This window comes from Bubalus kerabau, chromosome 5, assembly GCF_029407905.1.
Source record: "Bubalus kerabau isolate K-KA32 ecotype Philippines breed swamp buffalo chromosome 5, PCC_UOA_SB_1v2, whole genome shotgun sequence".
Classification (NCBI taxonomy): domain Eukaryota; kingdom Metazoa; phylum Chordata; class Mammalia; order Artiodactyla; family Bovidae; genus Bubalus; species Bubalus kerabau.
This window is the reverse complement of record NC_073628.1, coordinates 132,229,340-132,249,212: the sequence shown is the minus strand read 5'-3', so window position 1 is coordinate 132,249,212 and position 19,873 is coordinate 132,229,340. Positions and strand designations below refer to the sequence as shown.

Below are 19,873 nucleotides of genomic sequence, written 5' to 3'. Positions count from 1 at the left end.
ACTCAGTGATTTCAGAACACAATGTAGAGGTGCAGTGGTCATGTTAGGGCTTCTTAATTATTCCAGGGGATAAAGGTCTTCTTCAAGTATGGGTAGAGATGAAATCCTTCTATAGGATTAATCTCTAAGAGCTATTTTCCTTTGTAGACTACAATATTATTGTTGGTTTCATACACTTTTATTTTATCAAGAACTCCCACAGGAAGACATTTCTGGAGGTTTTCCCAGGTATAAATGTCTACATTTTCTGTTGTGCTTACAATGTCTGGAAAATGCGGCACGTCCAGACCCAGATACTTCATAATTGCCTCTTCCGTATACTCTTGGAGGGCAGTCAAATTCAGGACCATTCCTGTAACAGGACCACTCCTCCAGGTACTCTCAGCACAACTTTATAGGTAATGAGGCAGAAGGTTATCACTGAGCTTAGCTTCCACGAGTAACACTTTGTACCAGTAAAGCTCAGTGAAATTCTCCCCCTCACCCGTTCCGCTGGTGACAATTTATCAAAGAAAGATGGAATTATGTAGACAGGTCCTCTAGCAAGTGTTGCAGTGCGGCAGTTTGGGTGAATAGAAGAAAACACACTAGGAGCAGGTTTTACACTCAGAGTAACGGTGTCAGAGAAGGCTCAAGCCAGGGACTTCTGTCATCTTCTTTAATTGAATGATAATTTTCTTAGGACTGTGGGCTTTCAGTCAATATTTGCTAAACATTAGCCTATATCTTGGTAACTCTTTTAATAAAGTAAAATGAAGGAAAATAATACACAGAATCATTTTCATATTTTAAGACATACAAAGGAAGTCTAAAGTGGATAGATAGAAACCAATGTATTTGTTACTATTTTCTGTCTCATGTCTTTCTGGCTTGAAGGAAATATATGATGAGATCATTTGATTGTTCCACCTTTACTTGAAGGTCTTCCTGGCGGCTCAGCTGGTAAAGAATACACCTGTGCAGGAATACATGAATGCAGGAGACCTGGGTTCAGTCCCTGGGTTGGGAAGACCCCTTGGAGAAGGGAACGGCTATTCACTCCAGTATTGTGGCCTGGAGAATTCCACGGATTCTTCCACGGGGTCGCACAGAGTTGGACACACTGAGCGACTTTCGCTTCACCTCACTTACTTGAAAGTGTGGTTGTTGTGGCACGTCCCGAACAGTTTCAAGTTTTCCTCATCACTCAGAGATGTGCTGCGGGGGTGATGGGTCGTGCCGAAGAGACGAGGCGGGACACTTGTGCCCGTGGGCGAGGACCCAAGCCCGGGCCATTCATGGCTTTACATCCTCGCACCCTGGCCAGCGTCTTAACCCCCTGGCCTATCGCCAGGCTGGCGTGGGCAGAGCCTCCCCCGTGGCTTCCTCAGATAGGTTTAGTCCTAGGAAGTTTTCGTCTTTTTAACGCAGTGGTAAATGGGATTGCTCGCTAAGTTTTTTCTTCCTGCTCTTTTGTTGTTAGTGTAGAGCGATACAACAGATGGCTCTGCATGAATTTAGTGTCCTGCAGCATTACCAAGTTCATTGAGGAGTCCCTGCAGCTTTCTGGTAGCATCGTTAGAAATTCCTATGTGTAGAACCATGTTCTCTGCAAACAGTGATGGTTTTACTTCTTTTCCAGATTTGATTTCCTTTCCTGATTGCTGCTCTGATTGCTATTGCTAAGACTCCCAAAATACGTTGCCTCAAGTTGGCAACTCTGGGTTCCCTCATTTTGTTCACAGTCTTACAGGAAACGCCTTCAGCCTTTCTCTGCTGCATGTGATGTTAGCTGTGGGCTTGTCATATACGGCCTTTATTACTCTAAGGTATGTTCCTTCTATGTCCCCACTCTCTGGAGATTTTTTTTGTAAATACTGTATTCTGGCTGCGCTGGATATTCGTTGCTACGCAGGCTTCCTCTAGTTGCCATGAGCGGGGGCTACCCTTGGTTGCAGTGGGCAGGCTTCTCATTTCAGGGGTTTCCCTCATGTCGGAGCTCCAGCTCCAGGCCTGTGGGCTCAGCAGTGTGGTGCATGGGCTTCAGCTCTTGGTGCACGCAGGCTCAGCGGTTGGGGCTCACAGGCTGTAGAGCACAGGCTCAGCAGTTGTGATGCTCGGGCTTAGCTGCTCTGCTGTATATGGGATCTTTCTAGACCAGGGATCTGGAAACCCGTGTCCCCTGCATTGGCTGGCAGATTCTCAAGCAAATGCATTTTCAGTGAATCCCCTGATGTGTGTCCCGGCAACAATACTGGAGGGGGTTGTCACACCCTCGTCCAGGGGAATCTTTCCAACCCAGGGATCGAACCCACGTCTCTTGCATCTTCTGCATTGTCAGGCAGGTTCTTTACCACTAGCGCTACCTGGGAAACCACTCAACCACTGGATCAGCAAGCGAAGTCCCAGCACTTTCTGGAGACTTTTTTTTTTTTTTTTAATACATGGATGTCAAATTGTATCTAAAGCTTTTCCTGCCTCTGGTGAAAGGATTATATGGTTTTTATTCAGTTGGTCAATACGGGGTATCGCACTGATTTACCGATATTGAAAAATGCTTGCACCCCTGGAATAGAGCCTACTTGATCATGGTGTATAATCCTTCTAATGCATTGTTGATTTGGTTTGCTAGTGTTGTGTTGAGGGCTTTGGCATCTGTGTTCACCAGTGATATAGGCCTAAAATTTTGTTTTTCGTGTGTGGTTTCTTTGATTTTTGGTACCAGAGTGATGGTGGCCTCACAGAACGAGTTCAGAAGTGTTCCATCCTCTTCAGTTTTTTGGAAAAGTTGCAGAAGGACAGGCGTTAACTCTTCTCTAAATATTTGGTAGAATTCCCCTGTGAGGTCATCTGGTCCTGGACTTGTCTTCGTGGGGTGCCTTTAAATTCCTGATTCAGTTTCAGGAACAGTAATTGGTCAGCTCATATTTTCTAGGTCTTCCTGATTCAGTTTTGGGAGGTTGTGCCTTTGTGAAAATCTGTCCGTTCCCCTAGATTGTCCGTTTTATTGGCAAATAATTGCTCTTAGTATTCTCTTAGGGTCCTTCGCATTTCTGCGATGTCAGTTGTAAGTTCTTCCTTTACATTTCTACCTTTGTTGATTCGGGGCCTCTCCTTTTTGTTTTGTGATGAGTCTGGTTAAGGTTTATCAATTTTTATCTTTCCAAAGAACAAGCTTTCAGTTTCACTGATATATTCTTTGTGTGTTTTTTAAAGGCTCAATTTATTTCAGCTCTGTCCATTATGATCTATTATCTATGCATTCATTTTAATTTTTTTTCATTATGGTTCAGTTCAGTTCAGTCGCTCAGTCGTGTCCGACTCTTTGCGACCCCATGAATTGCAGCATGCCAGGCCTCCCTGTCCATCACCAACTCCCGGAGTTCACCCAGACTCACGTCCACTGAGTCAGTGATGCCATCCAGCCATCTCATCCTCTGTCATCCCCTTCTCCTCCTGCCCCCAATCCCTCCCAGCATCAGAGTCTTTTAATTACAGAATATTGAATATAGTTCCATCTGGCATACAATAAGACCTTGTTCCTTTCTAAAAGTTAATTTTTAATCTAAGTCTTAAAATCTTTAAGTTTAGAGTATAATTGAGTAACAGCGTGTTAGTGCGGGTATACAGCAGAGTGAGTCGATTACATATACACATGTATCTATTTTTTTCAAGTTCTTTCCCATTTAGGTTATTACCAAATATTGAGCAGAGGTCCCCGTGCAATACAGTAGGTCCTTCTTTATTGTAAATATAGCAGTGTGTATGTGTCTGTCCCAAACTCCCCATCTAGTCCTCTTTGCCACCCACTGTGCCTGGTAACCACGTTTGAGACTATGCTATTGTGTAGATAAGTTTTTGTAAGTGAGTTCACCACTGTCTTAGATTCCACGAATACGCACCGTCATACGCTCTTCTTCTCTGCCTGGATTATCTCACTCAGTTTGACCCTCTATCCATGCTGCTGCAAATGGCATCACTTCATTCTTCTCTACGGCCGAGTAATAATATGTACCGTTTGTGTCCGTTTCTCTTGATGGGCATTTAGATTGCTTCCACGTCCTGGCTATTGAGTTCTGCGGTGAACACTGGGGTGTGTGTATCATTTCAAACCATGTATTTCTCTGGATATAGGCCTGGAAGTGGAATTGCTGAATCACATGCTAGATAAATCATATGCTAGGGCTTCCCTGGTGGCTCAGATGGTGAAGAGTCTGCCCACAATGTGGGAGACACAGGTACGATCCTTGGGCCAGGAAGATCCCCCAGAGAAGGGACTGGCAACCCACTCCAGTATTCTTGTCTGGAGAATTCCATGGACAGAGGAACCTGGGGGGCTACAACTGAGCAATAACATTTCATAGTAGCTATGCCAATTCATACTTCCAGCAACAGTGTAGGAGGGTTCCCTTTTCTCTGGGACCTTGTGTTTTAATCCACATTGTGTATTAATACTTTGAATCTTCCAACCCCAAACTCCCAGTCTAACTCTCCTCTGCTTCCCCTCTCCCTGCCAACCACCAATCTCTTCTCTAGATGCTTCCCTGGTGGTTCAGCTGGTGAAGAATCTGCCTGCAATGCAGGAGACCTAGATTTGATCCCTGGGTTGGGAAGATCCCCTGGAGAAGCCAGTGGCTACCTACTCCAGTATTCTGGCCTGGAGAATCCCATGGACTATTCCATGAGGTTGCAAAGAGCTGGACACAACTCAGTGACTTTCACTTTCTTTCACTCTCCTCTTTCACTTTCATCAAGAGGCTCTTTGGTTCCTCTTTACTTTCTACCATTAGGGTGGTGTCATCTGCATTTCTGAGGTTATTGCTATTTCTCTCAGCAATCTTGATTCCAGCTTGTGCTTCATCTAGCCTGGCATGTCTCATGATTCACTCTGCATATAAGTTAAATAAGCAGGGTGAAAATATAGAGGATTGACGTACTCCTTTTCCAATTTTGAACCAGTCCATGGTTCCATGTCCAGTTCTAACTGTTGCTTCTTGGCCTAAATACAGGCTTTTCAGGAGGCAGGTCAGGTGGTCTGGTATTCCTTTCTCTTTAAGAATATTCCACAGTTTGTTGTGACCCACACAAAAGCTTTTATATAGTCAATGAAGCAGAAGTTTTTCTGGAATTCTCCTGCTTTTTCTGTGATCCAGTGGATGTTGGCAATTTGATCTCTGGTTCCTCTACCTTTTCTAAATCCTGCTTGAACATCTGGAAGTTCTCGGTTCACACACTGTTGAAGCTGAGCTTGAAGGATTCTGAGCACTGCGTTTCTACCAAGCGAAATGAGCACAATTGTGCGGTAGTTTGAGCATTCTTTGGCATTGCCTTTCTTTGGGATTGGAATGAAAACTGATCTTTTCCAGTCCTGTGGCCACTGCTGAGTTTTCCAAATTTGCTGGCATATTGAATCCAGCACTTTAACAGCATCATCGATTAGGATTTGAAATAGTTCAGCTGGAATTCCATCACCTCCACTAGCTTTGTTCATAATGATGCTTCCTAAGGCCCACTTGCCTTCACACTCCAGGCTGTCTGGCTAAAGGTGAGTGATCACATCATCGTGGTTTGAATACTGTATGTGGTAGTCTAGTCTGAAGACAGGGACCGTGATTTCTCCAGCTCCATTCTTCTTTCCAAAGATTGTTTTGGTTATTCAGGGTCTTTTATGTTTCCATACAAATTTAAATGTTTTATATTCTCCACTGGTCATTTGATAGGGATTGCATTGAATCTGTAGAGTACTCTGAGTATTGTGGGCATTTCAACAATGTTGTGTTTTTTTTTTTTTTAATGTTGATTCTTTACCTCCAAGAACAAGTCATTCTTTCCATCTGTGTGTGGGCTTTGATTTCTTTCATCAGCATCTTAGTTTTCAGAGTAGAGGACTTCTGCCTCCTCAAGTAGGTTTCTTCCTAAAATATTTTCTTCTGTTTGATGCGGTGGTAAATGGGATCATTTCCTGAGTTTCTCCTTCGGCTCTCTCGTTATTAGTGTGTGGAAATGCAGCAGATTTCTCAGTAGAAATTTTGTGTCCTCCTAGTTTACTGAATTTATGTTGTTGTTCAGTCACTAACTCTTTAGTCCGACTCTTTGCGACCCCGTGGACTGTAGATTGCCAGGCTCCTCTGTCCATGGGATTTTCCAGGTAAGAATACTGGGGTGGGTAGTCATTTCCTTCTCCAGAGGATCTTCTGACCCAAGGATCGAACCCACATCTCCTGTGTAGGCAAACAGATTCTTTACCCTGAGGCACAAGGGAAGCCCTCACTGAATCCATGGGTGAGTTCTAACAGTTCATTGTTCGCCTCTTGAGAGGTTCAGGGCATCATGTCATCTGCAAGCAACGGCAGGGTTGCTTCTTCCTGTGCAATGTGGATTTTTTTCTCTTCTGTTACTGTGGCGAGGACTTCCAGACCTGCATGATATACAAGGGTGAGAAGGGGCACATTCGTGATCCTGTTGTTCAGCATCCTAGAGAAAATTCTTTCAGCTTTTCACCAGAGGATGATGGTAACTGTGGACTTGTTATATGGCTTTTCTTTTCTTTTAGTTGTGATGGTAAATACAATTGTTTTCTTTTTTTCCTCTTGCATTGTTTGTGTACAAAAGTGCGAGATCTCTGTGTGTTGGTTTTGTATCCTGCAGATCTGCTGGATTCCCTGACGCACTCTTGCAGTTTCCTGGTAGCATCCTCAGGACTTTTATGTGTAGAATCATATCCTCTGCAAACCTGCACAGTTCTACTCCTTTTCCAGTTTCTTTTTTTTTTTTCTTTTCTCTGATTTCCATGGCTAGGACTGTGTTAGATAAAAGTGACACGAGTTGACACCCTTGTCTTGTTCCTGATCCTAGAGGAAATGCTTCAGCTTTTCACCATTACATATCAGGTAGTGATAGGTTTTTCATATGTTTCTGGGGAGTTTCTATTATGTTGTTGCTTTTCGTCCCTAAGTCATGTCTGACTCTTTGTGACCCCATGGACTGCAACATGCCAGGCTTCCCTGTCCTTCACCATCTTCCTGAGTTTGCTCAAACTCATGTCCATCGAGTCAGCGATCCATCCAACCATATCATCCTCTGCCGTCCCCTTCTCCTGCCCCCAATCCCTCCCAGCATCAGGGTCTTTTCCAATGAGTCAGCTCTCTGATCAGGTGGCCAAAGTATTGGAGTTTCAGCTTCAGCATCAGTCCTTTCGATGACTATTCAGGACCGATCTCCTTTAGGATGGACTGGCTGGATCTGCTTGCAGCCAGCTCTTCACATCGGGCGGCCAGAGTATTTGCCACAGCTTTTCTTCCAAGGAGCAAGTGTCTTTTAACTTCATGGCTGCGGTCACCATCTGCAGTGATCTGGGGGCCCAATAAAGTAAAATCTGTCACCGTTTCCACTTTTTTCCCCATCTATTTACCATGAAGTGATGGGACTGGATGCCATGATCTTCATTTTTTGAATGCTGAGTTTTAAGCCAATGTCGAGTTTAAGAACCTCTTGATAAGGGTGAAAGAGAGTGAAAAAAGTTTCATTATAAATAGGTGTTGAATTTTGTCAAAAACTTTCATCTATTGAGCGGATCATATGGTTTTTATTCTTCAGTTTGTTAATGTGTGTATCATACAGATTTGTACATATTGAAAACTCCTGGCATCCCTGAGATAAATCCTACTTAGTAAATCCCACTTGATCATGGTGTATCATGATCTAATGTGTTGTTGGAGTCTATTGCTAATACTGTGTTAATGATTTTGGCATCTATATTCATCAGTGATATGGGTCTGTAATTTTCTTCTTTGTATGTGATCCCTTTCGGTTTTGGTATCAGGGTACTTACTGGTGGCCTCACAGAATGGAAGTGCTCCTTCCTCTGCAATTTTTTGAAAGATTTACAGAAGGATAGGTGTTAGCTGTTCTCTAAATATATGGTAGAAATTCCCTGTGAAGCCATCTAGTCCTGGATTTTCGTTTGTTGAAACTTTTTAAATTACTGATTCAATTCCAGAAATTGTAGTTGGCCAGTTCATATATTCCACTTCTTCCTGGTTCAGTTTTAGGAGATTGTACCATTGTAAAAAATTCATTCATTTTCTTTAGATTGTCCTCTTTATTCGCAAATAGTTGCTCATAGTGGTCTCTTAGGCTCCTGTGTATTTTCATGGTATCAGTTGTGTCTAATTTTAACCTTTGATTTGGGCCCTCTACCTTTTTTCCCTGTAAGCCTGGCCAAGGATTACAAATATTGTTTATCTTTTCAAAGAACCTGGTTTTAGTTTCACTGATCTTTTCTTTGTTAAGACTCTATTTATTTCTATTCTGTCCATTATGATTTCTTTCCTTCTTCTAACTTTGGGTTTTGTTTGTAAATTTTTCTTTAGTTACACTAGGTGTAAGGTTAGGTTGTTTGAGATTTTTCTCCTTAGCTTATATCACTGAAAACTTCTCTCTCAGAACAGCTTCTGCGGGATCCCATGGGTTTTGGGTCACTGTGTTTTTGTTTTCATTTGTCTCTAGGGATTTATTTTTTTATTGATTTAATTGACATATAGCTCATTTGCAATGTTGTGGTACTTTTGCTGTGTAGCAAAGTGATTCAGTTACACATTTGTCTATCCATTCTTCTCATTTTCTTTTCCATTATGATTTATCACAGAGCACTGAATACATTTCCCTGTGCTTTACAGCTCGACCTTCTTCTTCCCATTCTGTTAAGAGTTTGCATCTGCTAACCCCAAACTCAACAAGGTTTCTTGTTTCTGGTGTCTGCCCCTCATGGGTGAGGTGGTTTCAGAGCCTGGTCCCTGGCTGTTGGGTGGGACCAGATCTTGTTGCTCTGGACTCAGGCAAAATGTCTGCCTCCAGTATGAGTCTGAGTAGATAAACCCTCCCTTATATGTCCGCCCAGCTTCTGGGACCCCAGGGAGAGCCACAGCCTCCCCCTGCCTCCCTAGGAGACCCTCCGACACCAGCAGATGTGTCTGGAGCAGACGCCTATGAAGTCACTGCTTTGCCTGGGGTCCCAGTACCCCCTTTAAGAGTGGAGTCTGTTTCCCCTGTCCTGTGAAGCTCCTGCAGTCAAGCCAGTGGGAAGGCTTGCAGTTCCTTCATTATGTCTTTGGTTATAGAATATCTTTTTTGTTAGGTTCAGATCTTTTTAATCCATGTTTGTTCAGCAGTTAGGTGTGATCTTGGAATGAGGAAGTGAGCTCAAGGTCCTTCTATTCTGCCATCTATCCAGATTCAGTTCAGTTCAGTCACTCAGTCATGTCCAACTCTTTGCGACCCCATGAACCACAGCATGCCAGGCCTCCCTGTCCATCACCAACTCCCGGAGTCCACCCAAACCCATGTCCATTGAGTCGGTGATGCCATCCAACCATTTCATCCTCTGTCATCCCCTTCTCCTCCTGCCCTCAATCTTTCCCAGCATCAGGGTCTTTTCAAATGAGTCAGCTCTTCACATCAGGTGGCCAAAGTATTGGAATTTCAGCTTCAGCGTCAGTCCTTCCAATGAACACCGAGGACTGATCTCCTTTAGGATGGACTGGTTGGATCTCCTTGCAGTCCAACTTTTTAAAAATGATCACAATTCACACTGCCAACAAGCAGAAGGGTGCATTTTCTGCATCTTCTCTGGCACCTGATGTCATCATTTTTCATGTGTATTGACTGATCTCTTTTGCCATGGGCTATTAATTCATAGGGCTTCCCTGCTTCCCCAGCTGGTAAAGAATCCACCTGCAATGCAGGAGACCCTGGTTTGATTCCTGGGTCAGGAAGATCCCCTGGAGAAGGGGTAGGCTACCCACCCCAGTATTCTTGGGCTTCCCTTGTGGCTCAGACAGTAAAGAATCCACCTGCAATAAGGGAGACCTGGTTTCAAGCCCTGGGTTGGGAAGGGCCCCTGGAGAAGGGAAAGGCTACCCACTCCAGTGTTCTGGCCTGGAGAATTCCATGGACTATACAAGTCCACGGGTCGCAAAGAGTCGGACACGACTGAGCGACTTTCACTTCACTATACACCATGGCAGGGGGGCTGTCCTGGGGGGCACAGCACCACCCTGAACAACACAGGAATATCTGTCCTCCTTGAGCTCGGGGTCCAGCAGGAGGCTGCAAGTAAACAAGTCACACAAGTAACCATTTGGCAGCAGTGGGGTCAGCACCAAAGTAGAGTGTAGGATGCCAGGTGAGTATCTCCAGGTGGAAACAGGAAGTGTGGTCTTCCCCGGGGCTCAGATGATAGAATCCACCTCTAATGCAGGAGACTCGGGTTTGATCCCTGGGTCACGAAGATTCCCTGGAGAAGGGAATGGCTACCCACTCTAGTATTCTTGTCTGGAGAATTCCATGGATAGAGGAGCCTGGTGGGCTACATACAGTCTGTGGGGTAGCAGAGTCAGTCACCAGACAGGACTGAGTGACTACCACGGCCGATTACTGGGTTTCCTTCTGGTAAGAGGGAAGAGCTTTTAAGCTGCACTGGCCTGAAGTTGAGAGAGAATTTGAGACTCTTGGAACACCAGTCCCATAGGCCTAGGAGAGAGAGAATTGGCAAAAGTAGGTGAAGACTGGAGCCAGAAAAGATGTATATGGCGTAACAACAGCTCCTTTTAGCAGGGATCACTAGGTACCAGGCACTGCGCTCAGCCCCTCGTTAAACGCACTGCAATTTAACTCTTGTAGAACTAGGAATTTATATCCCTACTTTATACTTGAGAAAGTAAGGATTAGAGAAATAATGTATGAATAGGATTATGCTTCTGGAAAGAATAAAAAAGAAATTACTTTCTAGACATTGTAATACTCGCAGTGAAAATAATTTACTTAAAAACCCCTGGTTACAAATGTAAACTTTCACATTCTTTTTCATATTTCTCTCAAGGATTAAAAGTAGACTTAGAGACTCAGGTGAAGAGTAAGATGGGTGTGTAAGAAGACCGAAAAGAAGCTCAGATAAACCTCTCAATTAAAAATAAACTTTACAGACGTTCACATCTTTTTCTGAAAAATCATTCCAGGAGTTTAATTCACCATTAATTGTACCAGGAATTCACATGTAATTAGAAACAGATAATGCAACAACTCTGTGGATATTTTTGAAAGTCTCACCATGCAGATCTTTGTTGCCACGTGTGGGGTCTTCAGCCGTGTCATGTGGGATCGGATTCTCTGACCAGGGATCGGCCCTGGGCTCCCTGCTCCGGGAGCATGGAGTCTTAACCACTGGGCCACCAGGGAAGGCCCCGTGGACTTTTCCTTACATAACTTGACTCGTTTTTGGCTGTGCTAGGTCAGTACTGCTGCACAGGCTTTCTCTCGTTGCGGCGAGGGGGGTTGCCCGTGAGCTTCTCCATGGTGCTTCTCCTGTTGGGGACCACAGGCTCTGGGCGCACGGACTTCGGCAGTTGCAGCACCTGGGTTCCTTAGTGGTGGTGCACGGGCTCAGCTGTCCTGAGGGGTGGAGTCTTCCCGGCCCATGTAAAGAACCTGTGTCCCCTGCTCTGGCAGGCGGGTGCCTCATCACTGGACCACCAGGGAAGTCCACCCCGTGGGCATTTTCTGATAAGGTTTTGTGATGGCAATCTTTGTCTCTCTGTCATCATTTTGACTTGAAAGTTACTGTATCAGTTTGGTAAAGATAGCTATACCAACTACTGACACATTTAAACATCTATGGCTGGTACTGGTTTTTCTAGTTAACGTACTTTGAAATAAAACCTCAACTAGTCCCACTATCTTGAACCTAAAATTTCCTGTGACTTATGATCGTGCATCGGAGAAGGCAATGGCACCCCACTCCAGTACTCTTGCCTGGAAAATCCCATGGACAGAGGAGCCTGGTAGGCTGCAGCCCAGGGGGTCGCTGAGAGTTGGACACAACTGAGCGACTTCCCTTTCACTTTTCACTTTCCTGCATTGGAGAAGGAAATGGCAACCCACTCCAGTGTTCCTGCCTGGAGAATCCCAGGAACAGGGGAGCCTGGTGGGCTGCCGTCTATGGGGTCGCACAGAGTCGGACATGACTGAAGTGACTTAGCAGCATGACTGTGCATACACATGCAGCGGGCCTACAAGTCCCTCATGAAGGTCCTAGGTTATAAAGCCGGCTCTTCTTCACCCGTTTGGAGTGTGATCCTGACGTGTACGGATCACTCTACCACCAGCCCAGCCGACTGTGTCCCATTAAGATCTTTCGGCCTCACAGTCTCCAGCCATGGCAGCAACTGTCACTTATTATGTGAAAAGAACATTCAAACCATCTGTACCATCAGTAGGGGTACATTACAGAGACAGGAAGAGAATCTGTTGCCTGAATTTTAGACACTTTCGAGTTTTGAGAAATTTTTCTTATTCAAAGACAGCAAATGATGTATCAAAGAGAAGAGGGACCTGTGAAGCTGTGCCTTAGTTTAATGCATATTTAAAGATCTCCCTCTTAGGGTCTGTCAGCCCTCCATGGTCACCGCCCCCCCCCGACTGTTTCAATATTTAGCCATCTCCAAAAGGATAAAGAAATAATTCATGGAAACGAATTAAGAACTGTTTCTGTAGGTTGACTGTTGAGAGAAATAAACAGCGGTAGAATTTAGTGGGGGTTGGGGGGGCAGGGAATCACAGATACGTGAAAAACTTATGCTTATTTTTAGTTTTATATTTTTATTTATATTAGAATATTATACAATTTTCAAAGCTAACAACAGAGTCTTCGTAGTATGTGTATTTGAAGCATAACAAAATAAAAGTATTTCACAAAAGTTCATATTACAGTACTATTGAAATATGAGGCATAAGATAATTATTCATTGGTGGGATATAAACATAATACATTCATTTTAAAGAAAAAACATTTACTATGAATAACATTTTGGTTAAAATAAATACGCAAATGTTAACAGCAACACCTGCAGTGTATACGGATACAAGCAGGGTGTTTTGTAATGGAGACTATGCAGGATGGTAAGCAGTCACGGAGTGGCCGTCACAGCTCACTGAACTCACCATCAGTACACACTGCTGAGCACTTTATGTATACAGGGATACCCTTCGTCCACCATCCCTAGGCCTCAGCACGCGGACCAAGGTCACCCCACTGTGTGCCCTGGGAAACTGGTACCGAAGTCTGAACAAAAGTTAGAAATCAGATGTACCTTTCATTTTACTGTTCCTCATTTCAAGTCAAATGTTTTATTTAATCAATACAAAATTTACTTATAAACAGAAATACAAAGAGAACATTTCATAGGTGATTATAAAACATTAAAACTTCTCATCGTCTTCACAATTCTTTGAAATATTCAGAATTAAAATTTGTTTTGTGCACAGTGGTTTCTTCCAGAAAAATGTGAACACTGAGATTAAAAAAAAAAAGATAAAATATCCAAGACAGAAAGTTTCCACATGTAGAAAACAATAATAGATTACCCTGATCATTAAATTTTTCCCAATTTCCTTCTAGCTGATAGGTTCACTTAAAAGTTTAAATCTCTGCTTGGAAGTCCTGTGAGGGGGTCCAGCTAATGGCTTTTAGATGGATGTATTTTTAAGGATTGCAAGAAAAAGGAGCATATTTGTTCCAAGTAGAGGACATCTCATCTCCATCAGTCATATTACATTAGAATGAACAGGACACTAAGGTCAACAGAGACAATACTTCTCTGGAGACACACGTGGGGGCGCCGGGGGCCCGGGGCGTCCCTGCAGCCTGGGATGCAGAGCCGCCAGCTCTCCCCCACCTGCACTGGGATAAATCACCATAATTCACAACTGATACTGTAGCTGATTAAATTTAGAAAAACAAGACGTCTACACTTTGTACATTTTAAATGTTTACAAATAAAAGTATTCAAATGATTGTAAGAAAAATACTTCTATGAAAAAAACAAAACCAGCAGCTATATGGGCTGAGGGCAGGCGCTCTCTGAGCACGAGGGGTTCCGGTTGGCAGGGTTACTGGGCAGGTTCCATGGCGGCAGGGGGTCCTTAGGTGGTGACGGCCACGTGGCCGTGTGGGAGTGGATCACCGCTAACGCGCAGGCGTCCAGGGCAAACGTCTCCAGGACGGCAGGTACTGAACTCTGCCCGCTCCAGTAAACTACACCACCTCGGGCAGCTTCGGGCACGAACACAGTACTTGGCTAGAAGCTTCTCAACAGAGATGTTTAGCTCATAAAACTTCCGGCTGCGGTAGTGGCTAGTTTTCACTTCTTTAAACATATCCTAAATCTGCAACCTTGTCGGATGAACTGAAACGGCATCAGCGTTCACAGGCACAGAACAACACAAACCCCTCTTCCTAACTAGACAGGGCACACACACACAGGGTAGCCCAAATTTTAAAAAGTTAAAAAAATGTTTTCCTTCCAGGAAAAGTGTTGGTATACCAAATATTCTTTTAAGGCTATAATGTTGTCAGAACATCTGAAACATTAGTGGATAAAACTCATGTACAATATAAATAGGAAAGTAACTTGAATATAAAAAACTTTCAGAAGGGGACCAATCAGAATTTCAATAAACTCTATGAATAAAAACATATGCTATATACTATAGTGCACGATCATGAGTAGAGCATTTAAATTCATAAAGGAACTGAAGTATAGTACTGCAGGATTATTCAAATAATAGTCTTCAAATGTACAAAGAGCAAGAACACACAAAAAAGCCTTGGGCAGTGTGCAACTTTGAAAATTACTATCACACCAGCCAAACAAATCCTTAACCACTTTTTAAATGGATTCATTTATACCATTTTAATGCAAGGAGAATATCAAAGATACTAAAACAAAGCAAAAAACTCTTCAGTGTCTGACTCACATTTTTGTCCCCAAATCTCTTCACATTTAATAGTCGCATTTTGAATGTATAAGCTAAGGATTTTAAATTTCTCAAACAGTTCATGAACAAAAATACAGTTCATGTGTATATTTAGCTTTAAGAATTGTATTTGAAAGTTACAATGCTAAGAACTAAAACACATACTTCAAACCTCTAAAAATAAGATAGTCACAGAAGTTCACAACTGTGTTCATCTCAGATGTCCACGCGTGACTGGAGAGCACACAGGCGCGCTCAGATACCGTCCTTGGGCTTCATCCCGATGGGGCCAAGCCAGGTCGCCGGTGTTTGGCACTGAGAGTTTACCTGGACACGACTGATCAGCACAAAAACAAGCAATCATTCTACAAATTCTTTCGCCATTAAGAACCACTGTGTTCCGTCTGCTCTCCTAACATGCAATCAGACTACTCCAAAGTCACTGGGGTTTGCGGGAAGGTGACTTAAATTGGTACAAAATGAAGCTTAGATGAAAACTGGTTAAGGATTCAAAGCACGTTAGCGCTGAAGTAGGACTCTCTTAACACCCAGGAGGAGGAGGTGCGCTTTGCTCAAGAACACTCGAGCTGCGCGCTCCGCCGGCCGCGCTCAGGCGCTGGCGGTGCAGGCGTGCATCCGCTTCGCCACGTCGTACACATAGGCGATGTCCGGCCGCTTCTCCGGGTCTGGGTTGATGCACATGTTCACCAGCTGTCGCAGCTGCGGAGAAGAAAACACAACCTGCTTCAGGAACCACTCCGGGCGGTGAGGTACAGGAACACGCTTTGCACAGCTCTGGGTTTACCAGGAATGCACGTGTGCTAAATATTTGCCTGGAAATATGTGACCGCCGTCAGTGACTTTAGTTAGTTGAAGGCTCTAAGAAGCATATTCACTGGTGAGTGTTCAGGTCAAGCAAAGAGTGTTCTCCACCATCTAGTGGCTTTGTGGTGACCTGATTATCTTTCAGAAAAGTCTGATTGGAGGATGACAGACACGGGAGACAGGAAGTTTTACACTCCATGTCTCCAAGTTATTAATGACTATAGATCTCTACACATTGATCTAGAATTTACTACAACAACGTTCATTGTAAGTTTAAATTTTAATAACCAGCTTATTTTATATCTGAATTTATACAAATGTTTTTTATTATAGTAAAAGCACTCCTTCAAACTAAGAATAATAAATTATAAGCAAGGTAAGTAACAAATAGTGCTCTAACTCTCAACTGTATGAAGTTGCACTTATGTCCTCATGTTATAGATGAGAGGACTGAGGTTTACTTACTTACGTCACAGAAAAAAGTATATTTCGTTAAGAAAATATCATTCCATCTGACCCTAGAGCCAATGACTGAAGAATAGGGCACTTGATTCTTAATTCTAATTGCTGTGATTCACGGAACCACATGTCTTCACAAATATGGTCTTTCACAGGACAAGCCAAATCAAGAGGAAGGACCAGACTCCTTAGCCTTCAAGTGCTGCGCTGTGCCTAGTCGCTCAGTCCTGTCCAAGTCTTTGTGACCCCATGGACTGTAGCCCGCCAGGCTCCTCTGTCCATGGGGATTCTCTAGGCAAGAAAGGGAGCCATGCCCTCCTCCAGGGGATCTTCCCGACCCAGGGATTGAACCCTGGTCTCCTGCATTGGCAGGTGGATTCTTTACCATCTGAGCCACCAGGGAAGCCCTAGCATTTAAGTATGTCTTTGTAAATTACTCATAACTCTGAAAACTTGCATTACTCTTTCTCGCCATAGTGGCATATAGTTAATTTATCAAATTATTGACAATTTAAATTATCAAATTACAGAGTTTTCAACTTTCAAGAAGATTTTTTCATCTGGAGGAAAAAGAAACTAATGCTAAAATCTGTGGGCTGAGTGTGTTAACAGCAGAGAAGCCCACCACCAGTGAGAAGAGTCAGCTGGAAAGAAGGTGTGTGTAAGGAGGCCCCCAGGGGATGGAAAGGGAGGAGCCCGTGGACGCCCGCTGGCTCAAGGCACTGTCTGGAGAGGTTTGTTTCTTCATCAATTCAGGACAGAGGCTGGAGCACATGACCTGTAAGGATTCTTCCAGTGCTAACCCTCAGGTGATGTGATTCTATCAGAATGAAGCTTCCCAAGTCAGCTTCACTTCTGGGAGTTCAAAGATGCCGATGATAACGGCAGACCTATTGGGAGGGTCCAAGGATGTCATGGGCTGTTCTCTGCAGCGGCACAGGGGACAGCATTCAACATCCTGAAGGGGTATGGCGTTCACAAGCCTTTATGTAACAGTGATCTGAATCAGAAAGAGGTTGTTGGCATTTTACCCATTAAAATAAAAACAAATACATTCAGTTGTACACACAATAGAAGACAGGAGGAAAATTATTTATACTGAAACATATATAAAAAGACACTGTTTTCCAACAGGTTACCTAGCGGTCAGAAATCTTGTTCAGAGATAAAAATGATAAAAGGAGCAGAAAGGGTAACTGTCCCACACTCATTCTATTTAACCAGGATCCAAGCAGATGCAATAGCCGGTTTTTGACTGAATGAAAGTGCCACACCCTTCAGGCTGGTCAAGAAACCTTACTTTTCCTGCCTAATAATTCAGAATACGGTTTACTTTCCAAGCGACTGTAGCGGATGCTTGGCCCTCACTTGTTTCTGCCACGAGGAGAAAGCAGCCAAGATCACAGTCACTGTTTTCAAATCGCGATCACTGGAAAGGGATGCCACTGGGTTAAGGTGTGTCTGAGCTCCACTGAAGAGATGAGTTTCTGGGTTCTGAGAGCAAATGCTGGATACTGGGGGATGAGAAGTGGTTACCCAGAGGAGAGACACTAACATCTCAGGGACTTCATGCAGGTACTTGGAGGCTGGTCTGACTCCCAGCAGGTGAGCAGAGTGGTGAGAGGCTTCAGCTTCGATCAAAGGTGTCAGCCTGCCTTGCTGTTTGAATCAGCAGAACAGAAGTATCACCACAGTCCGTGTCAAGGGATACACAATGGTGGAGCGAATATTCAAAGGTCTGAATATTCAAAAATGTGATTCCGAAGAGCATTGAGAGGTATGATACATAGCTCCTGTCAAACGTGCTAAGAGCACGGGAATTTAGGGAAGACTCAGTAAGAAATACAGTTCATCCTTATGCTGCCATTTAGTCAACTCAGTGGTGTCTGACTCTGTGACCCCATGGACTGTAGCCCACCAGGCTCCTCCGTCCATGGGATTTCCCAGGCAAGAATACTGGAGCGGATTGCCATTTCCTCCTCCAGGGGATCTTCCCAACCCAGGAATCGAACCTGCGTCTCTTGCACTGGCAGGCAGGTTCTTAACTGCTGAGCCACCAGGGAAGTCCCATTAATCCTAGTAACTTGGGATAAGCCAACATCGGGTATATTACTCACAGACCCTTACAGGTGATACTCCCATCATAATTCAGCAGGAGAAAACTCCATCTTCTCTGAGGGACAGAGAAGGCACATTTTCATCCTTAAAAACATGATCTGCTTCTGTTTCCCATCATAATTCAGCAGGAGAAAACTCCATCTTCTCTGAGGGACAGAGAAGGTACACTTTCGTCCTTAAAAACATGATCTGCTTCTGTTTCCTTCGAAACCAGGCAGACATGCTGCAGCCGCTCTGCTGGCTGAGAGGGAAGGTGTGTTTACATGCCCTTCTCCCCTTGGTTCTGAACTTGACTTCTGTTTCTGTATTAATAACCACTAACCTGTGTCTTCTACTGTAAGTCAGCTTAAATCCTTTCTGAAAAAAGGTGGACTGTAAGCATGTTATGGGAGATTTACCCAGACCCGTATTCTTAGTTTTAGGGATGTTTCTCTGATATTTGATAACTATTGGTTATTCTAAAGATACATTTCAGTAGACATATTAACCCAGCGGGGGCCGGGGGAAGGGGGAGCCAGTTTCAACAGTCTTTTGGCGAAGGAAATGGGGGAAAGAAAAACACAACAAATAACTACTTTTATGTTTCAAACGGCCATGGGCCAAGTTTTATGCCTTTAATAATTTGATTTTTAAAAATGCAAAATTCACATGGATCCAGGCATAGTCTCTTGTCATACCAAGTAACAATTTTAAGTTCTGCAAGTAAGGTCACTTCTCACCCTTCTTTAATGTATACGAAAGGACAGTATCTCTGGGACATGGTAGAGTTACGTGTGCTTCTGACATGATGGAGACAAGGATAAAACAGTCGCCCACACAGCAGAATATAGGAATGGCATTGAGAGATGGCAGTTGGGGTTAAGTAGTCATTAATTGGAGAATGAGGAAAAACTCTTCCCTTTGCTTGACAGCCCCCAGCCTTTAATTGTTAAACAGCTAAACGTGGCCGGCTGCCTCACTCAGTGCTCTGGGTGCACTTTCTGCAGTTTGGAGGCCACACTGCCGAGATGGAGGTGCTCCTAGGAATTGGCAGTTATTTCTAAGTTTCCAGGGGACAACTGGAACCCCATCTCCTGAACACGTTCAGATAAAAGGCATCTCCATGTGTCACGAGGTAACTCTGGGGCTTTGAAGTTGCTTCCGGTGCCAGAGCAGAGAGAGGACCATTTCTTGAAAGCTGTTGCTGATTTAGTTCTGCCCTTTCTCACAACTGGATCCAGCTCAGAAGCTCTCTGCAGGGTGGCGTGCAGGGGGCAACATCCCAAGGTCACAGAGGCAGTAAGGGGCCCGGCCAGATGGGAAGCGAGGCGGCCTGGCTTCAGACACCTGACTTTTAAAACTACTGCTCTCCTACCCCAGGGAAAGCCCCACCTGGTCTGCAGGCTCCCGCACAGCCACCTGTGCACCAAGGTGGGTGACCTAACAGGCAAAGGCAGGCGGGCAGGATGGCATCATGGACTCAGTCGACATGAGCTTGAGCAAGCTCCGGGCAACGGTGAAGGACCAGGAAGCCTGGCGTGCTGCAGTCCACGGGGTCGCCAAGAGTCGGACACGAATGAGAGACTGAGCAACAACAACAACAGGTGGTCTGACTCTCAGAAGATGCCAGCTCTGACGCTGGTTCGTCTGGTTCCTAAAGTGAATGGGTCGCCTCACAGTTTACAGCCAGCTCCCATCTAAA

General features: G+C 44.2%; 1 protein-coding gene, 1 long non-coding RNA gene and 1 pseudogene across 5 annotated transcripts in view; 1 reads left to right on the top strand and 2 right to left on the bottom strand.

Moving 5' to 3' along the window:
- LOC129653447 (uncharacterized) overlaps window positions 1-19,689 on the top strand; it is a 36,166-nt gene extending 16,477 nt beyond the window's left edge. The window contains exons 2-5 of one of the 2 annotated variants that reach the window (XR_008715134.1): window positions 16,605-16,729; window positions 16,831-16,883; window positions 17,650-17,851; window positions 19,552-19,689. This is a non-coding gene — a long non-coding RNA (uncharacterized LOC129653447). The remainder of the gene's footprint in view (window positions 1-16,604; window positions 16,730-16,830; window positions 16,884-17,649; window positions 17,852-19,551) is intronic. The other variant, XR_008715133.1, reaches the window with a different exon arrangement.
- LOC129653446 (6-pyruvoyl tetrahydrobiopterin synthase-like) lies at window positions 132-1,460 on the bottom strand (annotated as a pseudogene).
- Window positions 12,614-19,873, bottom strand: part of NEK7 (NIMA related kinase 7) — a 138,304-nt gene continuing 131,044 nt past the window's right edge. For 2 of the 3 annotated variants that reach the window (XM_055583145.1, XM_055583147.1), the window contains one exon: window positions 12,614-15,510. In XM_055583145.1, the coding sequence (XP_055439120.1) occupies window positions 15,400-15,510 (111 nt within the window). In that variant the 3' untranslated portion in view covers window positions 12,614-15,399. Of the gene's footprint in view, window positions 15,511-18,767; window positions 19,869-19,873 lie in introns of those variants that run through there. The other variant, XM_055583148.1, reaches the window with a different exon arrangement.